Raw genomic sequence first — 20,202 nt, forward strand, 5'->3', positions numbered from 1 at the left:
ATGTCTACATCCTTTCCTTTGTTATTTTGAAATTGACTGAGATTGTTGTTTCAGCTGGTATGCGGTCATGAAACTTGAGCACCACAAAGTTCTCATCAAACATTACATCTCTGATTATTGTGACCTTGTTTGTTTGTGGGTGCAGAATTTTATATCCTTTCAGATTTCACAGTAGCCCACAAGGCTTGCATGAGATTTCCACGTGGTACGTTTTTCTTCAGGAATATGTACAAATACTTAACTTTCGAATATTCTCATGTGTTGTAGCTCAGGCTTCTGTTTCATTGCTCAAATGGAGTTTTCTCAGTAGCTTTACCTGGTGGTCTGTTTTGAAGATGGCAAGCTGTTATGATGGCTTCACCCCAATATATTGGCAAATCTGCATCAAATGGCATACTTCTTCCACTTTCACAAAATGACCCGTTTCTTCCTTCTGCTACATAATTTTGTTCAGGGTTGTATGGTACAGTGGTCTGAAACACCATTCCATTTTTCCTTTATAACACTTTCTCATTACTTGTATATTCAGTTTTACTATCTGCATGCAGAAGTTTTGGCATTTTCCAAAATGTGTAGTATACTGAAGTATATAATCACTGAATAGTCATAAAACCGGTATGTCCAGTCTTATAATTACTCAAATGATGTGTTCTTAGTGTTGTGTGTTTTTTTTTTTTTTTTTTTTTTTTTTTTGAGGGGGATATAATTTACAAACTAGTATTTATATATAACAAGGACAATAGTTAATTACATTATATTTAGCTGTACTATCTTTAGAAGATTGACAGCAGGTAAAATCCATAAGATTAAATGACACAGAACCCCCCCTGGAGCCTGGATAAGGGATAATTTCCATGTGAGGTTGATGATACACTAAATATCCAACTTGGCAGTATCATTATTAATTTATTTTTTTATGTTTAATTTTTCCCCTTTGTGGCCTGAGGTTTCTTGAGCCTATTGGGGGGACACCAGGGCCAGCTTTCGTTGAGCGGGGGACGCCATTTTGTGAATTCAGGGTGCCAACCTCCTCTGTAAAGCAGGGTCATGTGAGGAATACAATATGACATCCTATACTATTACGTATGTCCCTAATTTTGGTGTCCATCTGTAAATTATAGGTGGTGACTGATATTTAGTCTGGTGGATTGTAACTGTTGGTAATCTTCTAAAGGTAGTTTATTTTTCTGTGCTATTCTCCCTATTATTTGTGATATAACCACTAGATTTCATATTATACCTAATAATAAATCTTTGAGTACATTAGTTTGAAGAGTAAAATGACAGTGTATACAGTCTATACAAATTACACAGCAGTATGGAAGACTCCGGTCTCTCTGGTCACAACTTCTCAGATGTTCCCCCTTCACCCACAGGAAACCCACACGAGAAGTAGACATGTTCCGCGTCTACAATATTAGACAGTCTTGCAGGGTTGATCATATAAAAACCAGGGCCCCTGTTCTTCTCTTCTTCTCAGTAGTTGGTTGACCCCCAGGATGCGACTCCTGGTCACTATTGCCGCCATGGTGGCCTCTATCTGGCTGGTTTGCTCTGAGCTCCAAGGACAGAGCTGCTTGGACAATTTTACCAATATGCCCAACTTTGTGTTGGATCTGAACGACTCTGTGAGCAGCGGAGCCACGTTCCTCACTGCACCCGCTTTGGACCGGGTGAGGGACTGCCTGACCGCTTGCTGCAGGTCACCGTCTTGTAACGTGGCGCTGGTGGAGCGAGATCCCGGGCACGATGACATTATACACTCTTGTTTCCTCCTCAACTGCGTCTACAAGCAGGAGTTTGTGTGCAAGTTCGTCAGGAAGGAGGGATTCAGTAATTACGTCACGGTGGACGTCAGCAAGAAGTATCTACACCGCTGGGAAGAGCAGGAAGGTGAGCGATTAAATGGGACTTTTACCAATATTCACACTTGTATCTGGACAGGGTTGTATGGAAGCCGTAAGGAACTGGACATACTTGTGCCTCAAATTTTACGCAAGGTCATGTACTTCTTTTTTTTTTTTTTTTCTTGCCTACAAAAAAGCGAATAGTGCTAGCAAGGTTAGTTTTGCACTGGACAATCATTCAGCTTGGTGCCGTTCACCAACAGACAAATCATGGCGTTAGAAGTATTTTTTGCAGGCAGCTTTGTCCAAGCAGTCCAGTTATAGCTACATCGGCATGACTATTGAGCCCAGCGATTGTCTGCAGCGGTCATGTTTTAAAGTCTTGAAGTCAATCTGTGCAGTCTTATCAGTAGACCGGGGGCAGTGACAGATGGCCAGTGATAGGGCAAGTTCAGTTCACTTTGTAATCTTCATTGAGGGTATGCCGATAAAACAAAAAACAAACTGGAAAACCTCATCGGCTGTTTCTTGGCATACAAAGCTGACTATATACCATTGCATGAGGTAATTCAATCCAAATATATATATCAGCAGCCAAATCCGCAACATGTGCACATACCCTAAAAGGGAATCTGTCAGCATGTTTTTGCTATGTATTTTGATGTAGGGTTAGAGACCCTGATTCCAACCATGTATCACTTAAGTGGGCTGTGTTTTGCTGTTTCAGTAAAATTCATGTTTCATCAGCAGGTGATTATCACTGCAGGGCTAGCTAGATTTCTTGTGCTTCCTAGTCCATCCATGACCCCACCACTAATTATCAGGTTTCTGCCGGTGTACAGGGTACACAGCTGTCAATTAGTGATGTGGGCTGGGTTTTTACACAGCTCAGCATTTGAGCTCTGCTTGATTTTCCGCTGCTGATTGTATGAAAATGACAGCAAGCAGATCAACAAATGATGCATCAGTGGAATCAGGGTCTCAGCCCCTTCATCATTCTGCGCCCAAATTTTTAGAAAAAAAAACCTGCTGACCGATTACCTTTTAACCTAACATGTATGGCAACCTTAGGAGATTTCTTTGCCAACAGATATATGGAGAAAAGTGGTCATGCTGGGATGGCACGAGACAATGCTTACATATGATATTGATTATTGATTGGTTGAATATGGTCGTGTTCACTCTGGAAATGATTGATAATCTTTCCATCTGATGAGAATCGGACAGCGCTGCTTGTGATTACATCTATTGTCTGCTGATTGTTGCTGCTGCCCTCCAACTGAAGACTCCCCAGGGGTTTGTATAATAAGATGGGTCATCACCCTGAATGTAAAGCACTTGTGTGAACACTGAGCAGCTCTTTATCTTTGAGAGTTTCTGTTTCAACACCTGCCACATTTTTCAGGGCTTCAGACTTAAGCTAATGACTGTAGGCTAAAATGTGGTGTAAGTCCATCCTTACTCTGCAGACACTCTCCCTTTTCTCAGTTTTTTTGCCCACTGTTGTGCTCCTTATATGTCACTTACTGGGCTACTTGTTTTATCTTTTTAATTTTTTTTATACAATTACTACTTTAGCAGTAGGAGATTATCATTACTTTAGCGTGCTGTGAGGTAATCCAGCCACGCCCCATCCACTGGCAGGTTTCGTGTACACTGTGCATAGGCAGAAAGCTGCCAATCGTGGGTGTGCGCTAAGTTTTACAAAGCTGAGCTTTCAAAGTACTGCTAGATCTGCAACAGAAAACTGTTTTTAATCGAAACTGCAGCAAGAAGTCCAGTGAATGATACATCACTGGAATCAGGGCCTCTGCCCCTACATCGTTCTGCTCTCTAATAGGATATCAAAAGCCATGTGACAGATTCCCTTTTAAAGGTACAATAACATTTTTCTTAAGTGTAGGTAACACAACATTTATAGTCTGTCCACAGTTTGAATAGGCAGCTGATTTTAATACCAGCACACTGAATGTGAATTTTTTTTTTTTTTAGTCATCTTATGCTGTGTACATGCACCACTCTCTTGTTACCACATCTCTTGGGCAGGGGACGAATGATCAATGTCCCCATAGGGTCAGAAACAACTATTACACAGTACACAGCAGGGGCATATTTATTATCTCAGATTATTTTGGCACAGGAACATTTTTTTTTTTCTTATGCATGCTCAATTGTGTAATGTACTCTGTTAGATGGACAGTCCTTTTAATGAATTTTTCGCATTCGTGAGCTGCTGAGTGCCACCCCCTGAAATGTTCTTCAGTCAAGAGCTTTATATATCTGTTGTAGTTTACGGCTCTTTTTTTTTTTTTTTGCATTGATTCTGGTGAATTTGTTGGGTAAAAAAAAGTCAAATGCTAAAAGCTACAGATTTCTGGTGAAAGCTGCTTTATTATTGATTGGTCCTGAAGGCCTCATCCAGACGTCCATTTCTTGTTACATACGTGGGATGCTGGACAGTAGCCGCAGGCAAGGCATTCATCTAATTTTACGTACCGGCGCGCTTCATGATAGGGTGTGGACTTTGTCCTGTGAGGGCATCACGCCCATGCAGGCTGCATGCTGCCGGTGGGGTGCGCTGGCCAGGACCATGTGTTTCACAGTTCAATGATGGAGACTTTCTCCTCTCACTTGAGGTCACCCTTCTATACAGTTCTACTCTCTTTACTCTCCAAACCCTAGCTCCCTAATTAACATAAACTCCCTTACTTTCCCTAGCACTAGCCCCTCCCACTATTGGCTAATCTCAAACATGAACCTTTTCCCTAATGTCTCTACCTAAACTACACTCAACTATCTACCTTTCCATACTACCTATCTTGTGAACTATATTACCTTACATTATCACATCCAACACTATATATTTCTAATGTTACTTATCACACTACACATTACAACAAAAGATGCATACAACATAACACGTTGGGTGTCTTCAGGGGCAGGAACATGTCAGCAGAGTCCACCATCCCCACATTATGTAAAATAGTACATTTATCATCTTGGTTTTGGATCTCATTATCATCCATGTTTGGTCTTTCTACCAATAGTGTTTATCACTTATACATGTATAAAATATACCCTTCTCCTATCCTTTACATGGTTAATCATGGACTGTACACTGACGCTATCCGTGTGCTGTCAATGATGTTCATAGACTTTGTATTGGCCCCTTGCGCGCACACAATATTGGGATGAATAGACACGTCTCTGTGATTTTTGAACACATGCGGTCCATCAAAAAAAAAAATTCTGAACTAGAATGAGTGCTTTTTGCCCGTGAAAAATATTTCCAGAAAAGGTATGTGCAACACTAATCTTGTCATCTTAAATGGGTAAAAGTGCTCATAAAACCTAGTATTTTCGTGGTTTACTTATTAAAATCCTCTCTGTTCTCGATCAGAGGCATGCATCTTATTGTTGGCTAGGTTACTGGCCACCGCTGTAGTATTTGAGTATGCGCAGCGCTTACAAGCTCGTTCCGTAGTTGGGAAACTATGCTCGGACGCTGGATCTGACCAGCGTAGGAACCCGTAAGCTCCTTGCCGCTGCTCCGAACCATCAATTGGAAGTGCTGCACACCCCAACAAACAGGATGCCAGGAGGTAGTGGAGCTGGGCGCTCCTCTTCAGAAGTAGGGAAGAACCCTTAAAATGTTCTCCTCAGAGGAACAGTAAGTAGATTGGATGGATGGTGAGGAGTTTTAATGGGCTATGCAGAGACTGAGCCTTGGTAATTGGGATCCAGAGAATCCATGTAGATTTGTATGGACTTGTTTTGCTTGTCTGGTTGCATTGCTCCCTGCCCTGGATTGTCTCACGGTAATGTGGTAGGTGAGGACCTCAGACACTGGCTCCTGACCCGGCCTCCTATGTTCTATGTAATGTTGTTTTTTTCCATTTCTTTTCATGCTAATTACTAGCTACCGCCAGGTATTAAGGATAATGGAGGGGATTAGGAAGGCCTACAACTCCACCAACACCATTTAACAGTCAACACATATTGTTTGGTTTTTTTTCTACTTTTTTCAAAAGTGTATCATTTCATGTTACCAAGAACATGGAGGAATTGAATAATTGGGACTTGTGTATCCACAATCCTCAACAGTCCCGATACAATTCCCAGCCCAGGTATGTAGTTGGTCCATGGTCGCTGGACATCAAATACCACCACCCTATATTAAGGTCTCCTCTTGGGGCTCCTCCAGAAAGGGGTTAGATGAGTCTCGCGTCTCCCGTTCTAAAGATTAGTGGAGCCCAATTATACCTTTAACACCTGTGCTCCTGTCCAGTGATTAAAGGCATATGTGGGAAAAACATGGTACCATGTGGTAGGAATAATGTATTGGGCTCTGCGTACACGACGAGCTTTTGGTGCGTTTTTGACACGGCGTATGTGTTTTCTTTTTTTTTCTTCAAAAATGGGGTCTCAGAGTAAACTGACCAGCAGTGCGGGTTTCAAATCTGCAGCGTGACAATGTTTCTTCTGGATACGGGGCGTTTTCTGTGCAGATTTTTCCCTTAGACTTGCATTAGATGCAGAAAATCCACAGGTGAAAAAAAAAACAAACAAAAAAACGAACAATTCGCAACTGACTATATCCGTAAACTTTTGTCAAATCCAAATGCCAGGAAGTATAAAAAACAAAACCGCTTTATTTACAACCTTACACACCAAAAGAGACAAATTCAGTGTAGGAAAAAACCTGATAAAAACGCAACGAGAAAAGGAAGTAACCTAATCTTACATAACAGGTGTAGAAATTATACAACTTCAAAAGCTCGCTGTGGGAATGTAGCCTTGAGGTGTTCAGTGTAAAAGAACTTCCTAACATAGTTTTTTTTTTTTTTTTTTCTTGCCTTCAGGCTTTGTCCCAAGAGCAAAGCGCACTTTAATAAATCTTTGAATAATAATTTCCACAATTTAGATGCGTGGAGAAGGCAAAAAAAACCAAAAACTTAATGCACTGTGTAATAGCTGTCTAACCGTACAGGAACATGATCTTACTACATTTCCTAGGCAGGAGAGGATGCAAAAGAGTATAGAAAAGGACAGCATGGGATCACAGCTGATGCTTTCTGTGAGGTAAAACATTTCTCTGCCTGTCTTTTTTTTTTTTTTTTTAAACAGGTCTTGCCTCACAGAAAGCAGCGGCTGTGATCTCATGCTGTAATGTCTGCATACTCTTTTGCTTCCTCCCCTGCCCTGGAGCTGTGGTAAGATCAGACCATGTCCCTGTACGGTCAGTCATTACACAGTACTCAGCAGGGACACATTTATAAGATTATCTAAGCAGAGGGACATTTATTTAAATACATCCAATAGTAGAAATTATTATTATTCCAAGATCTAATAATTAAAATATACTTGATTTGTGGGACAAACTCCATTTTATTAATAATCTGTAAGTTTTTCGGGCTAGAGACCAAATTGAATTTCATGTTAAGGTTGTACGTTCGGCCTTGTAATGTATCTGTCACCCATCTTTCCTCTAGGAGAAGATGATCCTCCAATAGCCCGAGTCAGCAGAGATGTGAAGGTTCAGCCCAACCAGGAGGTGACTTTGAGCGGGAAGGAAAGCTGGGATAAAGAAGGCATTGTGACTTATGAATGGAGCCTGCTTTCTGGGGATCCTGAAGTTGTCCATCAGGTAAAAATCCCTGACACATAATGGAAAGTAAAAGAATAAATGCAAAAATGTAGACCCATGATTACCGCCAGATAACGACAGGCAAGCAGTGGTTTGGAGGTGGTGAAGTGAGCAGTGTGAGGAAACTAATCTGTTGTCCACTGTACTTCACAGCAGAAGTGATAAAATGGAGCAATGAAAACCACAAAGGAAGAAATGTAAACCGCCCTTTTGTGGTCGTCTACTGTCTGTAAAGAATGTCTGTCTGACACAGATTTTGTGCCACAAGCAGAACCTACGTTACATCAGAGCTTGTTGCAGTTGCCTTCCGGAAATATCAAAAATAAGTCTGGCTTAATTATTGGTGGTTCTGCTTATAAGTCTGGCTTAATTATTGGTGGTTCTGCTTATATATTAAGGGACATACAAGAACAGAAGTTACAGCAGATGGGTGATTTGTACTCACCCGAAAACCTCTTTAAATCTGGCCACTAAGCCTAAATATAGGCTGTCAATTCCTGTTCGCTACAGATAATTTTTCAGCAGTCTCATTGTCATCACAGGCAGGATGGCAATCACGCCTATCTATACATAGGTCCACCGTTCAAAATAGGTGGACACTGACTCCTGTACAGGTCATGGTGCCTGTCTCTAATCTCCCATAGATGCCAATGAACATGTGGCTGTTTTAACAACACTAAGCTTTGACCCCCTAACTGTGATTCTGGGTACATGGAAGACTGTAATTTCTACGTGGCTTAAAGGTAGTGTGTGTGTGTGTGTTTCACCCTCATGCCTCTCATAAGTGCCCCTCCGTGAGAGATTTAATTTGACTGGACTTTATTAATTTCACAAATTCCTAATATCACTTATTGGGTAGGCCAGGAGTACCACTCGCTGTGATATTTGGAGTGAACAGCTCTCTGCTGCCCCCTATCGTCCGGACAATTACACGATTGGCCGATCATCGGAGAAGGCCACAACCTGGTCGCATCACTAGGCCGATTATCGGAAAACTAACGGTGAGCCTATGGTATATACACCTCCGGATTCCATCACATGGAATAGGTGTATAGACCTTGATACAGTCAATGCTAACTCTCTGATGACCCCAGACTACTCCCCGCCAACACCGATCCGTCTTGGTCGATTGGACACAGTACGATTGCTTAGGACTTTGAGGTGTAGTTTACAGAACAAAAGGAACAGAACTATTAAATTTTATCTTTTAATCCAGAGGGAGCCAGTGTTTATGAAAAATATACAAAAGATTTTACAAGGGGGACAAAACAATACAGCGTAAACAGCTACACAAAATAAAAGGGATTAACAGGAGAACTTACTAAACCGATCGCAGAAACTATTAAAATTAGCGGAAGGAGAGCACTTTCCATTCCCATGTCCGTCAATAAACGGGGTCCATGCATACATATGTATTTCTCAGCATAATCTTTATCTTTTATTTTTTTTATATAGCGCTAACATATTCCGCAGTGCTTTACAGTTTGCACACATTATCATCGCTGTCCCCGATGGGGCTCACAATCTAAATTCCCTATCAGTATGCCTTTGGAATGTGGGAGGAAACCGGAGTGCCCGGAGGAAACCCACACAAACACGGAGAGAACATAAAAACTCTTTGCAGATGTTGTCCTTGGTGGGGTTTGAACCCAGGACCCCAGGGCTGCTGTGCTAACCACTCCGCCACCGTGCTGCCCTATGATCACAGATCATAATTCAGTTTGATCTTTTGAGACCCTGAGTCCCACCCACACACTCCCCTGTAATGACCTCACATGGGCTAGGTTTGGGCTGGTCTCAGCCCATCATGATTGTAGGAAATCTCAACTTATCCAATAACTCCTCAGAGGACGGCCGCAGACGTTCGAGACTGTCATCTTTTTTGTATCGGGATTTTATCTATGCTAAGAGAGACCAATCATGGCCTTAGCTGCTGGCGGTTATATGGCTCATATGGCTTTGGGGCCTCTTGGTGGGGGTTATAATTATTTATTTTTTGCCTAGTTATCCTGGTGCGTTAATATCAGATGGATAGAAATCCCAATATTCTGTGTTTTCTTTTGAAGTCACACTGTCTGAGCTGATTTATGGTAACTGCAGTCAGTGACCATGGCTATTTGTGAAGGGTGTGAGATCTCCATTTGATCCACTCAAAACCTAATAAGACTTTTCCTGTCTCTGGGTCTATGGACAATACACATCCCTTTCAGTCACCTTGGCAGAAAGAGGGCTCCTTGCATTTTAATTAAGCTACTTCACATCTCTTTGTACATTTTACGTAAAGGCAGATTTGAGTGCTAGCCAACATTTACTTATCGCAAATTGGAGAGGATAGGAAAAAGGGAGGGAGGGGGGATATGATGGACCTCCAAGGATTTTTTTTAGTATTTCTAGGACACTCTCACTATATAGAAATTAATGTATCCACAAAAAGTGAACACACTTTATTTTAACTAAATGGATGTATTTGGGTCTAAAAAAAAAAAAATATTTTTTTTTTGCAATTGGGTTAGATTAAAAATGTTGCACTTTTTGACTTTTCCAGGCTTTAAGTTTCTGGGCACATTCATAAGTGGCCTGTGACTATCAATCAGCTGAGAGGCGCTCAAAATCACATACTCGCCCCTCAAACTGTCAGAATGAGTCCTCTGAAGTCTTTGCTGGCTAGAATGAGTCAACTTAATGCAAGACAATAAGATGCAAACACTATGCCTCTTGTCCATTAATTTTTCTTTTTTAGAGATCTTCTCTGGTGATAGCCTGGAAGGATCATTGATTCATTGATATTACTTACTGTCTTGTAGCCAATGGAGGATGAACCGGAGTACCTTCAAGTGTCTAATCTTCAGAATGGAGAATACGTCTTTCAGCTGGTGGTCACTGACACTGCAAGTCATCAGAGCTCGGCCACTGTTACCATCACAGTGCTGACAAAGGAACTGACTGAGGGTACGTGTGTAAGACTACTTCTATCTTTTTAGTTTTGCTATTTCTTTGCTACCATAGCTATTTTAGAGTTTTCAACAGCCTCGTTGTCAGCAGAGCTAGAATTGGAATGACTGATAAGATCTCTATGCCCAGCTGGTAACCCAGGATCCACCAATCGCAATAGATGTCACAGCTACCCCATCTTCACATTTACCTTTGCCCAATGATCATTAGACGCTTCAATACAAAAGATGGGGTCAAAGTCTGTTTATTGCTGCTAATGTACATGTATTGTTTCCTGAAACAGGAAATTAAATTCTAGCAAAGCCCCAGTGGACGGTGTGACTATTGCAATATTTAATTTTTAAAAAAAAAAAAAACGTTTCAGGATTACTGGGATCCGTTGGAATGCTTCATACCAAATAAAGAGGTACTGGTTAGATTTCAAAACTTTGGCCTGGTCATTAACACATTGACCACTGATGTCCTCATTGCCCCCAATCAGTGACTATCTGCTGAAGACATTACTGAGACACTTACGGACCGTCCATAGGCATTATTCATATAATACTGCGTAATTTTGATTCTTTGGGGTGCAAATATATCAGTAGGCAGCGCTGACAGAATAAATTCAGCTACTGATATACAAGTGGGCAGCAGCCAATGTTTAAGGTCAAAATTGCTCCGTCATAATGGGGTTAATTTGGAAAGGTAGGCAGTGTTTATGGCCCTGCAGAGACAAGCACGTTCATGATACAGGAATGGCTCTTCTCTTTTATGGAAGGAAGAACTCCGATTAAGAAAATAGAACAATCTCACAGCGAATGGTCTTCTAGAATAAACAATAACAGAAACCCAAACTGTTTTTTATTCGATCAAAGATACGCACCCCTCCGTTCCCTTTCGTGAGCTCATATGGGGGCTGATTGAGGGATGTGGTAGGCCTTTTAGAACTTTGAGATCCCCAACTTACAGGATATATTCGTCGCAGGCGGGAGATATTTGTCGTCATGTTTCCCATCCAGATTTTACCTTTCTTTAGAGCTGAAATCTGGCATGGATAGCATCGTCCATCGGACCAATATTAAGTTGGATGCATGTAAATTTCCCATAAGGGATGGGGGCAGTGTTCTGGAATCACTGCGTTGAGAAACACGTGATGGTGTCTCCGCAGTGTTGGATGTTTTGGTCTCCCCGAGGCCAATCATCTGTGCCTTTATAGCAATATTAAGTTGGAGGCGTTAGAATGGTCTTAGTGATGTGAGTGAATGCATTATGTTGGGTCTCTTTCGGGTTTTCCTGTTTCTTCCTACACTCCAAAGAACTACTGATTGGGGCTAACACTCTGCATCTCCTATGGGGGACAGCGATGATGTATGTACAGCGTTGTGAAATTAATGGCACTATATAAGTGAGTAAAATCAATGTATATAAATATTAGCTGTCGGTAAGATTATACACGTGTACATTGGGAAAATGATAGTCTAACATTTTGTTTGTCTGATTTGTTTTGCAGCATACTGTCATTCTCCTAGGAAAGTTGGCCGATGCCGAGGTGCCTTCCAGCGATGGTGGTATAACCCAGAAGTAAATGAGTGTGAAGGGTTCACATTTGGAGGTTGCAATGCAAATATGAACAATTATGTACGAAAAGAGGACTGCAGACAAACCTGTGTGAATTCTGCCGAACATGGAGGTAAATTTACATCCTTATTAATAAAATTAAATATATAAAAGCCGCGAAAGCAGTATACTTCAGTTTGAAAGGAGCATCGGTCATGCGCTGCTGCTTCGATCAGTCTATTGAACTAAACTAGATGGCTGAGCACTGTAACTTGGCTTATAGACTTAAAGGGTTATTCCCATCTTCAAGATCCTATCCTAATATGTAGTAGGTGTAATAATGAAAATGTTAGCAAATGCCTCCAATTAGAAATGTAGCATAGTTCTTCTGATTCGCTATGACACTTGCCCCATGGGTAGGACAGTTAATGGTCGAAACCATGGCTACCTAAGCTACTGCACTTCCCTTGCCATGGGATAAGCATCATAGCGATTCAGGAGAACTATACCTCATTCCTAATTTGAGGTATTTGCTAATAATATTATTATTATTATTATTACCACACCTACTACATATTGGGATAGGATCTTAGAGATGGGAATACCCTTATAAAGGGAATCTGTCACCTCATTTTTCACACATAAGATGCTGCCACTGCCTTTAAGGGCTTATCTACAGCATTCTGTAATGCTATAGCAAAACGGGTCCTAACTGGAATTTAACCAGCGGACCAAAAGAAGAGAACCAAAGTATACTCAAAAAATCATATTTTATTAATAATTATTAAAAAGGATAGAAGACCTAATACATCAAAACAAAAGAAATAGCCTTAGAGAGGCACCAAATCAACCAACCCGAAACAATTTAAGTAAATAAGTACATAAATAGCACACAGAATGAGCAATGGACGGCACTAGAGAAGCACAAATCAATATGGACATACACTCCTTAAAGAACATCCGAAAAATACGCAGGTGGCACGTATGTTCTGGGTATACGGTGCTCAGCACTGATAGGCAATCCAGAGTAAATACGATGAAACAAGAAAAGAAAACAGTGCGGCACTCACCCTAAATATTTGAAGCTGTAAAATCGTGCTCTTTATTGGAGAAAAATATATAAACCATCCATTAGGACATCAGGTCAGCGGGAGGGTGCGGAGGTGGAGTGTGGACGACGGCCGTTTCGCACGGTATGTGCTTCAACGGGTCCAGTTCACTGATTACTATACGTCATTTCCTTATAAAGGGTTTCCGACGTGTGAATACAATGACAACAGTGCATATTCACCTACACATGAACTAAGTGAAATTGTGCAAATAATATACATAAACAGTAATCAAATTGCAATATTGCAACAATAAAAGTTGTTTCAGACTTGCTTAATTATTATATAGTAATAACATTTCCATATGTAATTAAATATTTTTAAATATTTTTTTAAAAGCATAAAAAACCTCTTATACTAAAGAAATACCGACATGTCTAATTTGTCATTTAAGCCTATTGGCCCTTGCGCGTTAGTGTTCAGAATCCACCGGGCTTCTTTCTGCAATAGTAGTCTATTTTGATCTCCTCCCTGCGGGGGATATTTCACTATCTCTATACCAGCAAAAAGCTATAAATTAGGATTAGCGTTGTGCTTTTCTCTCATGTGTTGAATCAATCTCTGACAGCCTTTCCCTGTAGCAATTGAGTTCTAGTGTTCAGTGAACCTTTTTATCAGCGGTCTTATAGTTTTCCCGATGTAGAAATACCGGCACGGGCAGAAGAGAACATACACGACAAATTTGCTCTTACAGGATATAAAATCCTGAATTTTATGTGTAATAGAGCCAATTTGGATGGGATTGTGTGTAACATGGAGATGACAAAACCTGCAGTTTCCGCATTTATGATTACCTACTGGCACATTATTAGTTAACCAATTTTGTTTAGTGGCTAAGATTTTATTGTGTACTACGGTAATAAATCAGATAAATTATGTGCTCGTTTATATACAAATTTTGGGGCATGACTATTAATAGACATCAGATCTTAGTCTGTTTGTAAAACATGCCAATTTTTACGTATAGAGGCATGAATAGCTTGGTCCAAATTGGTATGTTTAAAACAAAAAGAAAAAGGAAAAGATGGGGGGAATTTTTCTGCACCAATTATTCCTTTTGATAAAGAATGTTTTACTCCGCTCCTTTTACTCAGAAAATCTTTTTGGGAGAATTCTTTAATGCGTTTTTCTGCTTCTATTAATGTTTGTTTCGGATAACCTCTATCAATGAAACGAGATTTTAATTCATCAATCTGCTCCTCAAATATTTTATTATTACTATTAATTTTACGCAATCTAACCATTTGGCTGTATGGCAATCCTCTTTTTGTATGGGCTGGATGATCATATTTGTTGCGGTTTGTTTTCTGAACACTTTAGTTACTATTTCGCTGTCCACAATCTCTATTTTTACATCCAAGTATTCTAAACTGTCTGCTCCAAAACAAGAGGTAAACATCATATTTTCTGAATTAGAAACGTTAAGATATTTTACAAAATCATTAAATACTGTTTTATCCCCGTCCCAAATTATCATAATATCATCCACAAATCTTACATAGAAGCGGATATGTTTCAGAAAAGGGTTATTGATATAAGTATCTTCGAAGGCAGCCAAAAATAGATTTGCATAAGTGCATGAAGTGGGCGTACCCATGGCAGTCCCCATCAATTGTTTATACCATTTATCCATGAACTTAAACGAATTATGGGACAAAATGAAATCCAGGTTTTCCAGAATAAAAGAAATTATATTAGAATCTAAATTTCTATTTTGTAAGATTTTTTGAATCGCCAGTATACCTTTTTCTTTTGGGATACGGGTATAGAGATTTACTACATCAATAGATGTCAATGAAAAAGTAGGTTGCCAATCTATTTCTTTTAGGGCCAGCACTAGATCTCCTGAGTCTTTTATATATGAAGGAATGGATTGAAGTAATGGTTTTAACAACCAATCAATATATTGTGATAGGGGTTCTGTAACAGAATTTATCCCTGAAATTATAGGGCGGCCTGGAGGTTCCTTCATGCACTTATGAACCTTCGGTATACTATACCAATAGGGAAATTGCGGGTATTCGAGGAGGAGACTTTCAGCTCGCTTCTTTGGTAATATTCCCTTTTCCACATATTTTCTTAGTAAAGATCTCAACTTGGTTTAATAGTTTTGGGTGGGATTTTGTGACAACACACAATAAGTGTTTTCGTCATGTAATTGTGAGAGGGCTTCAGATATATAGTATTGCTTATCCATTATTACTATATTGCCACCTTTATGTTCTATTGATGTAGTAAATCTCTATACCCGTATCCCAAAAGAAAAAGGTATACTGGCGATTCAAAAAATCTTACAAAATAGAAATTTAGATTCTAATATAATTTCTTTTATTCTGGAAAGCCTGGATTTCATTTTGTCCCATAATTCGTTTAAGTTCATGGATAAATGGTATAAACAATTGATGGGGACTGCCATGGGTACGCCCACTTCATGCACTTATGCAAATCTATTTTTGGCTGCCTTCGAAGATACTTATATCAATAATATCAATAACCCTTTTCTGAAACATATCCGCTTCTATGTAAGATTTGTGGATGATATTATGATAATTTGGGACGGGGATAAAACAGTATTTAATGATTTTGTAAAATATCTTAACGTTTCTAATTCAGAAAATATGATGTTTACCTCTTGTTTTGGAGCAGACAGTTTAGAATACTTGGATGTAAAAATAGAGATTGTGGACAGCGAAATAGTAACTAAAGTGTTCAGAAAACAAACCGCAACAAATAATATGATCATCCAGCCCATACAAAAAGAGGATTGCAATACAGCCAAATGGTTAGATTGCGTAAAATTAATAGTAATAATAAAATATTTGAGGAGCAGATTGATGAATTAAAATCTCGTTTCATTGATAGAGGTTATCCGAAACAAACATTAATAGAAGCAGAAAAACGCATTAAAGAATTCTCCCAAAAAGATTTTCTGAGTAAAAGGAGTGGAGTAAAACATTCTTTATCAAAAGGAATAATTGGTGCAGAAAAATTCCCCCCATCTTTTCCTTTTTCTTTTTGTTTTAAACATACCAATTTGGACCAAGCTATTCATGCCTCTATACGTAAAAATTGGCATGTTTTACAAACAGACTAAGATCTGATGTCTATTAATAGTCATGCCCCAAAATTTGTATATAAACGAGCACATAATTTATCTGATTTATTACCGTAGTACACAATAAAATCTTAGCCACTAAACAAAATTGGTTAACTAATAATGTGCCAGTAGGTAATCATAAATGCGGAAACTGCAGGTTTTGTCATCTCCATGTTACACACAATCCCATCCAAATTGGCTCTATTACACATAAAATTCAGGATTTTATATCCTGTAAGAGCAAATTTGTCGTGTATGTTCTCTTCTGCCCGTGCCGGTATTTCTACATCGGGAAAACTATAAGACCGCTGATAAAAAGGTTCACTGAACACTAGAACTCAATTGCTACAGGGAAAGGCTATCAGAGATTGATTCAACACATGAGAGAAAAGCACAACGCTAACCCTAATTTATAGCTTTTTGCTGGTATAGAGATAGTGAAATATCCCCCGCAGGGAGGAGATCAAAATAGACTACTATTGCAGAAAGAAGCCCGGTGGATTCTGAACACTAACGCGCAAGGGCCAATAGGCTTAAATGACAAATTAGACATGTCGGTATTTCTTTAGTATAAGAGGTTTTTTATGCTTTTAAAAAAATATTTAAAAATATTTAATTACATATGGAAATGTTATTACTATATAATAATTAAGCAAGTCTGAAACAACTTTTATTGTTGCAATATTGCAATTTGATTACTGTTTATGTATATTATTTGCACAATTTCACTTAGTTCATGTGTAGGTGAATATGCACTGTTGTCATTGTATTCACACGTCGGAAACCCTTTATAAGGAAATGACGTATAGTAATCAGTGAACTGGACCCGTTGAAGCACATACCGTGCGAAACGGCCGTCGTCCACACTCCACCTCCGCACCCTCCCGCTGACCTGATGTCCTAATGGATGGTTTATATATTTTTCTCCAATAAAGAGCACGATTTTACAGCTTCAAATATTTAGGGTGAGTGCCGCACTGTTTTCTTTTCTTGTTTCATCGTAAGTACATAAATAGCTCTCGGTGATAAAAATCTGTAAAAACTTACCATAGTGCTTAAAATGAACATGATTGTATATTACTATATAGAATTATAGGCAATGTGACAGGGTACTCAAAGTTAATATAAATCAGTGCCAAAGGCATCTATACATACCATAATTACCATTCATTGATGTAAACCCTGCATAAATATATTGCACATTAGGTATACCTATATTACCTTAGCAAGGAGCCACTAATACATCAGCCAGTAAACAGCAAAATTAAGGGTGGTTGGGAGGTCCCCTCTCGCCCCTTTTGCGTTTCGCCCTTAGCTTCTTCCGGGGGCGTGCCAATATGGGTGAAATCAGGGTTTTTTAAATCAAGCAGTGACCAATAGATGTGTAAAGCTGGGACCGGCCTATATTGATAACTGTTTCTTATTGGTGCTGCGGTAAGTGCAGCCAGAGTGAGAACCCTGGATGTTTCTATTGAACCGCATGGTGGAACGTTTGACGGTCAAGAATGCGACACCTCCGGAAGTGCGTACTCTTTCAGCTTACCATTGTGGTGGTCGCTCCAGACGAGATTCATGGTGCATGCGACCATCGTCATCGCTGTGAAAAGCACTTCCGGATCAGTGCTCCTTGGACCACACGCTGGTACGCAAGCGGACTCTGGAAGGAGCGCCTCCGGAAATGCATGGTGATGCAAAAGCAAACGCATGCGCACTATCCCAGGAGCGTCCACTGAGGAGGAGAACCCTAATTAAAACCAGGATGCCAAGTAGTGAAAAGGGAAAAAATGTCAAAAGATTGCAAGATACTGTTAAACCCAGTTTATAACTACTACCTCCACATTGGAAGTCTTTTAAAGTGAAAAACACATGAAAGAATAATAAATCCATATTGCAAATATTTTAAAAAGTGCCAGTGCTTTATTATATGATAATACTTATGAAGTAATAGTGAACAAGTGCAAGTTATATTGCTTTAAATATCCAAACAATAACCTTACATAAAAATACAATAAAACCAGGCCCAAGTATAATTGATAAAACCTCAGTGACTGAAAGAAATTGTAAATACAAGCCATGGATTCCATTGCGAGTGCATTAGAAAGTAAGTGCTTGATGCTGTCTAGTAATGACAAAATAAATAAAAATGTGAACAATTTGATAAATAAAAGTGCCGAGCCTGTAAGCATTTATAAATGAAGTGAATTATGTGTGTTTAAACCCAGGGAAATTATAAAAGCCTGATCTTAACCTGAATAAATACAAAATTAAAATTTACTAATATATATTGTTTTATGTAAAAATTTAATATGATCATATACCTGACACTATCGATCAAATGTAAGGTATTAGGATAAAAATCCCAATCATTAATAGATTTAACCAAAAGACCTATAGATTCAAGGTACTAAAAAATTCATGATCTACCAAATATTCACAATAAAATAATATTACAGAAATATCCAATGAGTCGTCTTATAATAGTAGATGTAGAATACCCCGGATTGTGAATGCCGGGTGGGACGAGTCCGCCAATTTAAAAAGAAATAGTTTATGTAGGTTTTCTGAATATGTCTGTCTCCAGATGACCATCTGGACCAGCGATCATCTTAATATCCAGGAAATCCATTTCCCTTCCAGATTTAAAAGTTAACCTAATGTTAAGGTCATTGTTGTTAAGTTGATGCATCAAATTATTCAATTCTCCAGATGAACCATCCCATAGGAAGAGGATGTCATCAATGTACCTTATCCAGTTATGAACGTTGCTCATTCCCTGGATGAGGTCACCATGAAAGACATCCATCTCCCAGGCCCCCAAAAATAAGTTGCATACGATGGGGCACATGAAGCCCCCATTGCGGTGCCCTGTAATTGAAGGGATGTGTAGTTATTGAATGTAAAGGTATTATGAGTTAAAAGGAACTCCAAAAAAATCAAAATCAGATCCACAAGGGGGCCATCCACGGAGCCGGAAATAAGAAACCGTCTTACAGCCTCCAAACCATCCTTGTGGCAGATGGAGGTGTAAAGAGATACCACATCGGCAGTGACAATGACCATACTGTCCTCAAGATACAGTTGATCAAGTCGTTGTAACGCCGATGTTGTGTCCTTAATGTATGACTGCAAATTGGTGACCAAAGGCTTCAAGAAATAGCCCACAATATCTGCAATCAGCTAACAGGGTCCATTATTACCTGAGGCTATCGGGCGGCCAGGCAGATCCAGAGGGTTCTTGTGAAGTTTTGGAATCCAGTAGAATGTGGGGAGATTGGGATGACTGTCCCGGATACAATCTACCAATGTTTTTGGAGACCATGCCTTGCATAAATGCTTTTTCCATGATGTCATTTTAAGTGTTTCTGAAAAGAGAATAAAGGATTAAAGGTAAGTCTCCTATAACAAGTTGCATCATTTAATAGCTTGCTAGCCTGCCGTTCATATTTTTCTTTAGGCCAAATGACAAGGTTCCCACCCTTATCGGCCGGTTTGTATACAACATCATGCCAGGTTTAAGTTCATCAATAGCTAGCTGTTCCATTTTGGTTATATTAGATGGGCACTTTTGATTTTTGGCCAATATTTCGACAACCTGAGACACCAGTCTCGTGAAGATATCGACCGCTGGGCATAAACTTAGAGAAGGAAATTTTTTTGACTTGGTTAAAAATGTTGTGGAATGGCACTCACCTCCAAAGGGGTTGTTCTCCTCCGCCAAAGAAATTAAAATTTCCAGGGTCTATTTTTTCTCCAAACTGGATAAGGGGTCTAAGTCATAGTTTTTAGCATGAAGCTTTTCAAGAATCAATTTTCTGGCAAACAGATGAAAATCTTTTACCCATGTGAATGCATCTAAATAATGTGAATGGGAAAAGGTTAATCCTTTTTGTAATGCCTTTAGTTGTACTGGAGTTAAAATATGGTTCAATAGATTAACTACCTGGTACTGATCCTTATTCCTTCAACCTCTCTGTGCCTTATGAAATATTTCAGGGAACTTTTTCCTCCGAT

At 39.4% G+C, this 20,202-nt stretch overlaps 1 protein-coding gene across 1 annotated transcript in view; it reads left to right on the forward strand.

Annotated features, from left to right (window-relative positions):
• Positions 1 to 1,419: 1,419 nt before the first annotated feature.
• Positions 1,420 to 20,202, forward strand: part of SPINT1 (serine peptidase inhibitor, Kunitz type 1) — a 50,976-nt gene continuing 32,193 nt past the window's right edge. The window contains exons 1-4 of the mRNA XM_069729926.1: positions 1,420 to 1,893; positions 7,340 to 7,494; positions 10,299 to 10,443; positions 11,939 to 12,118. Of these exons, the coding sequence (XP_069586027.1) occupies positions 1,500 to 1,893; positions 7,340 to 7,494; positions 10,299 to 10,443; positions 11,939 to 12,118 (874 nt within the window). The 5' untranslated portion in view covers positions 1,420 to 1,499. The remainder of the gene's footprint in view (positions 1,894 to 7,339; positions 7,495 to 10,298; positions 10,444 to 11,938; positions 12,119 to 20,202) is intronic.

This window comes from Ranitomeya imitator, chromosome 1 (genome assembly GCF_032444005.1).
Source record: "Ranitomeya imitator isolate aRanImi1 chromosome 1, aRanImi1.pri, whole genome shotgun sequence".
Lineage (NCBI taxonomy): Eukaryota > Metazoa > Chordata > Amphibia > Anura > Dendrobatidae > Ranitomeya > Ranitomeya imitator.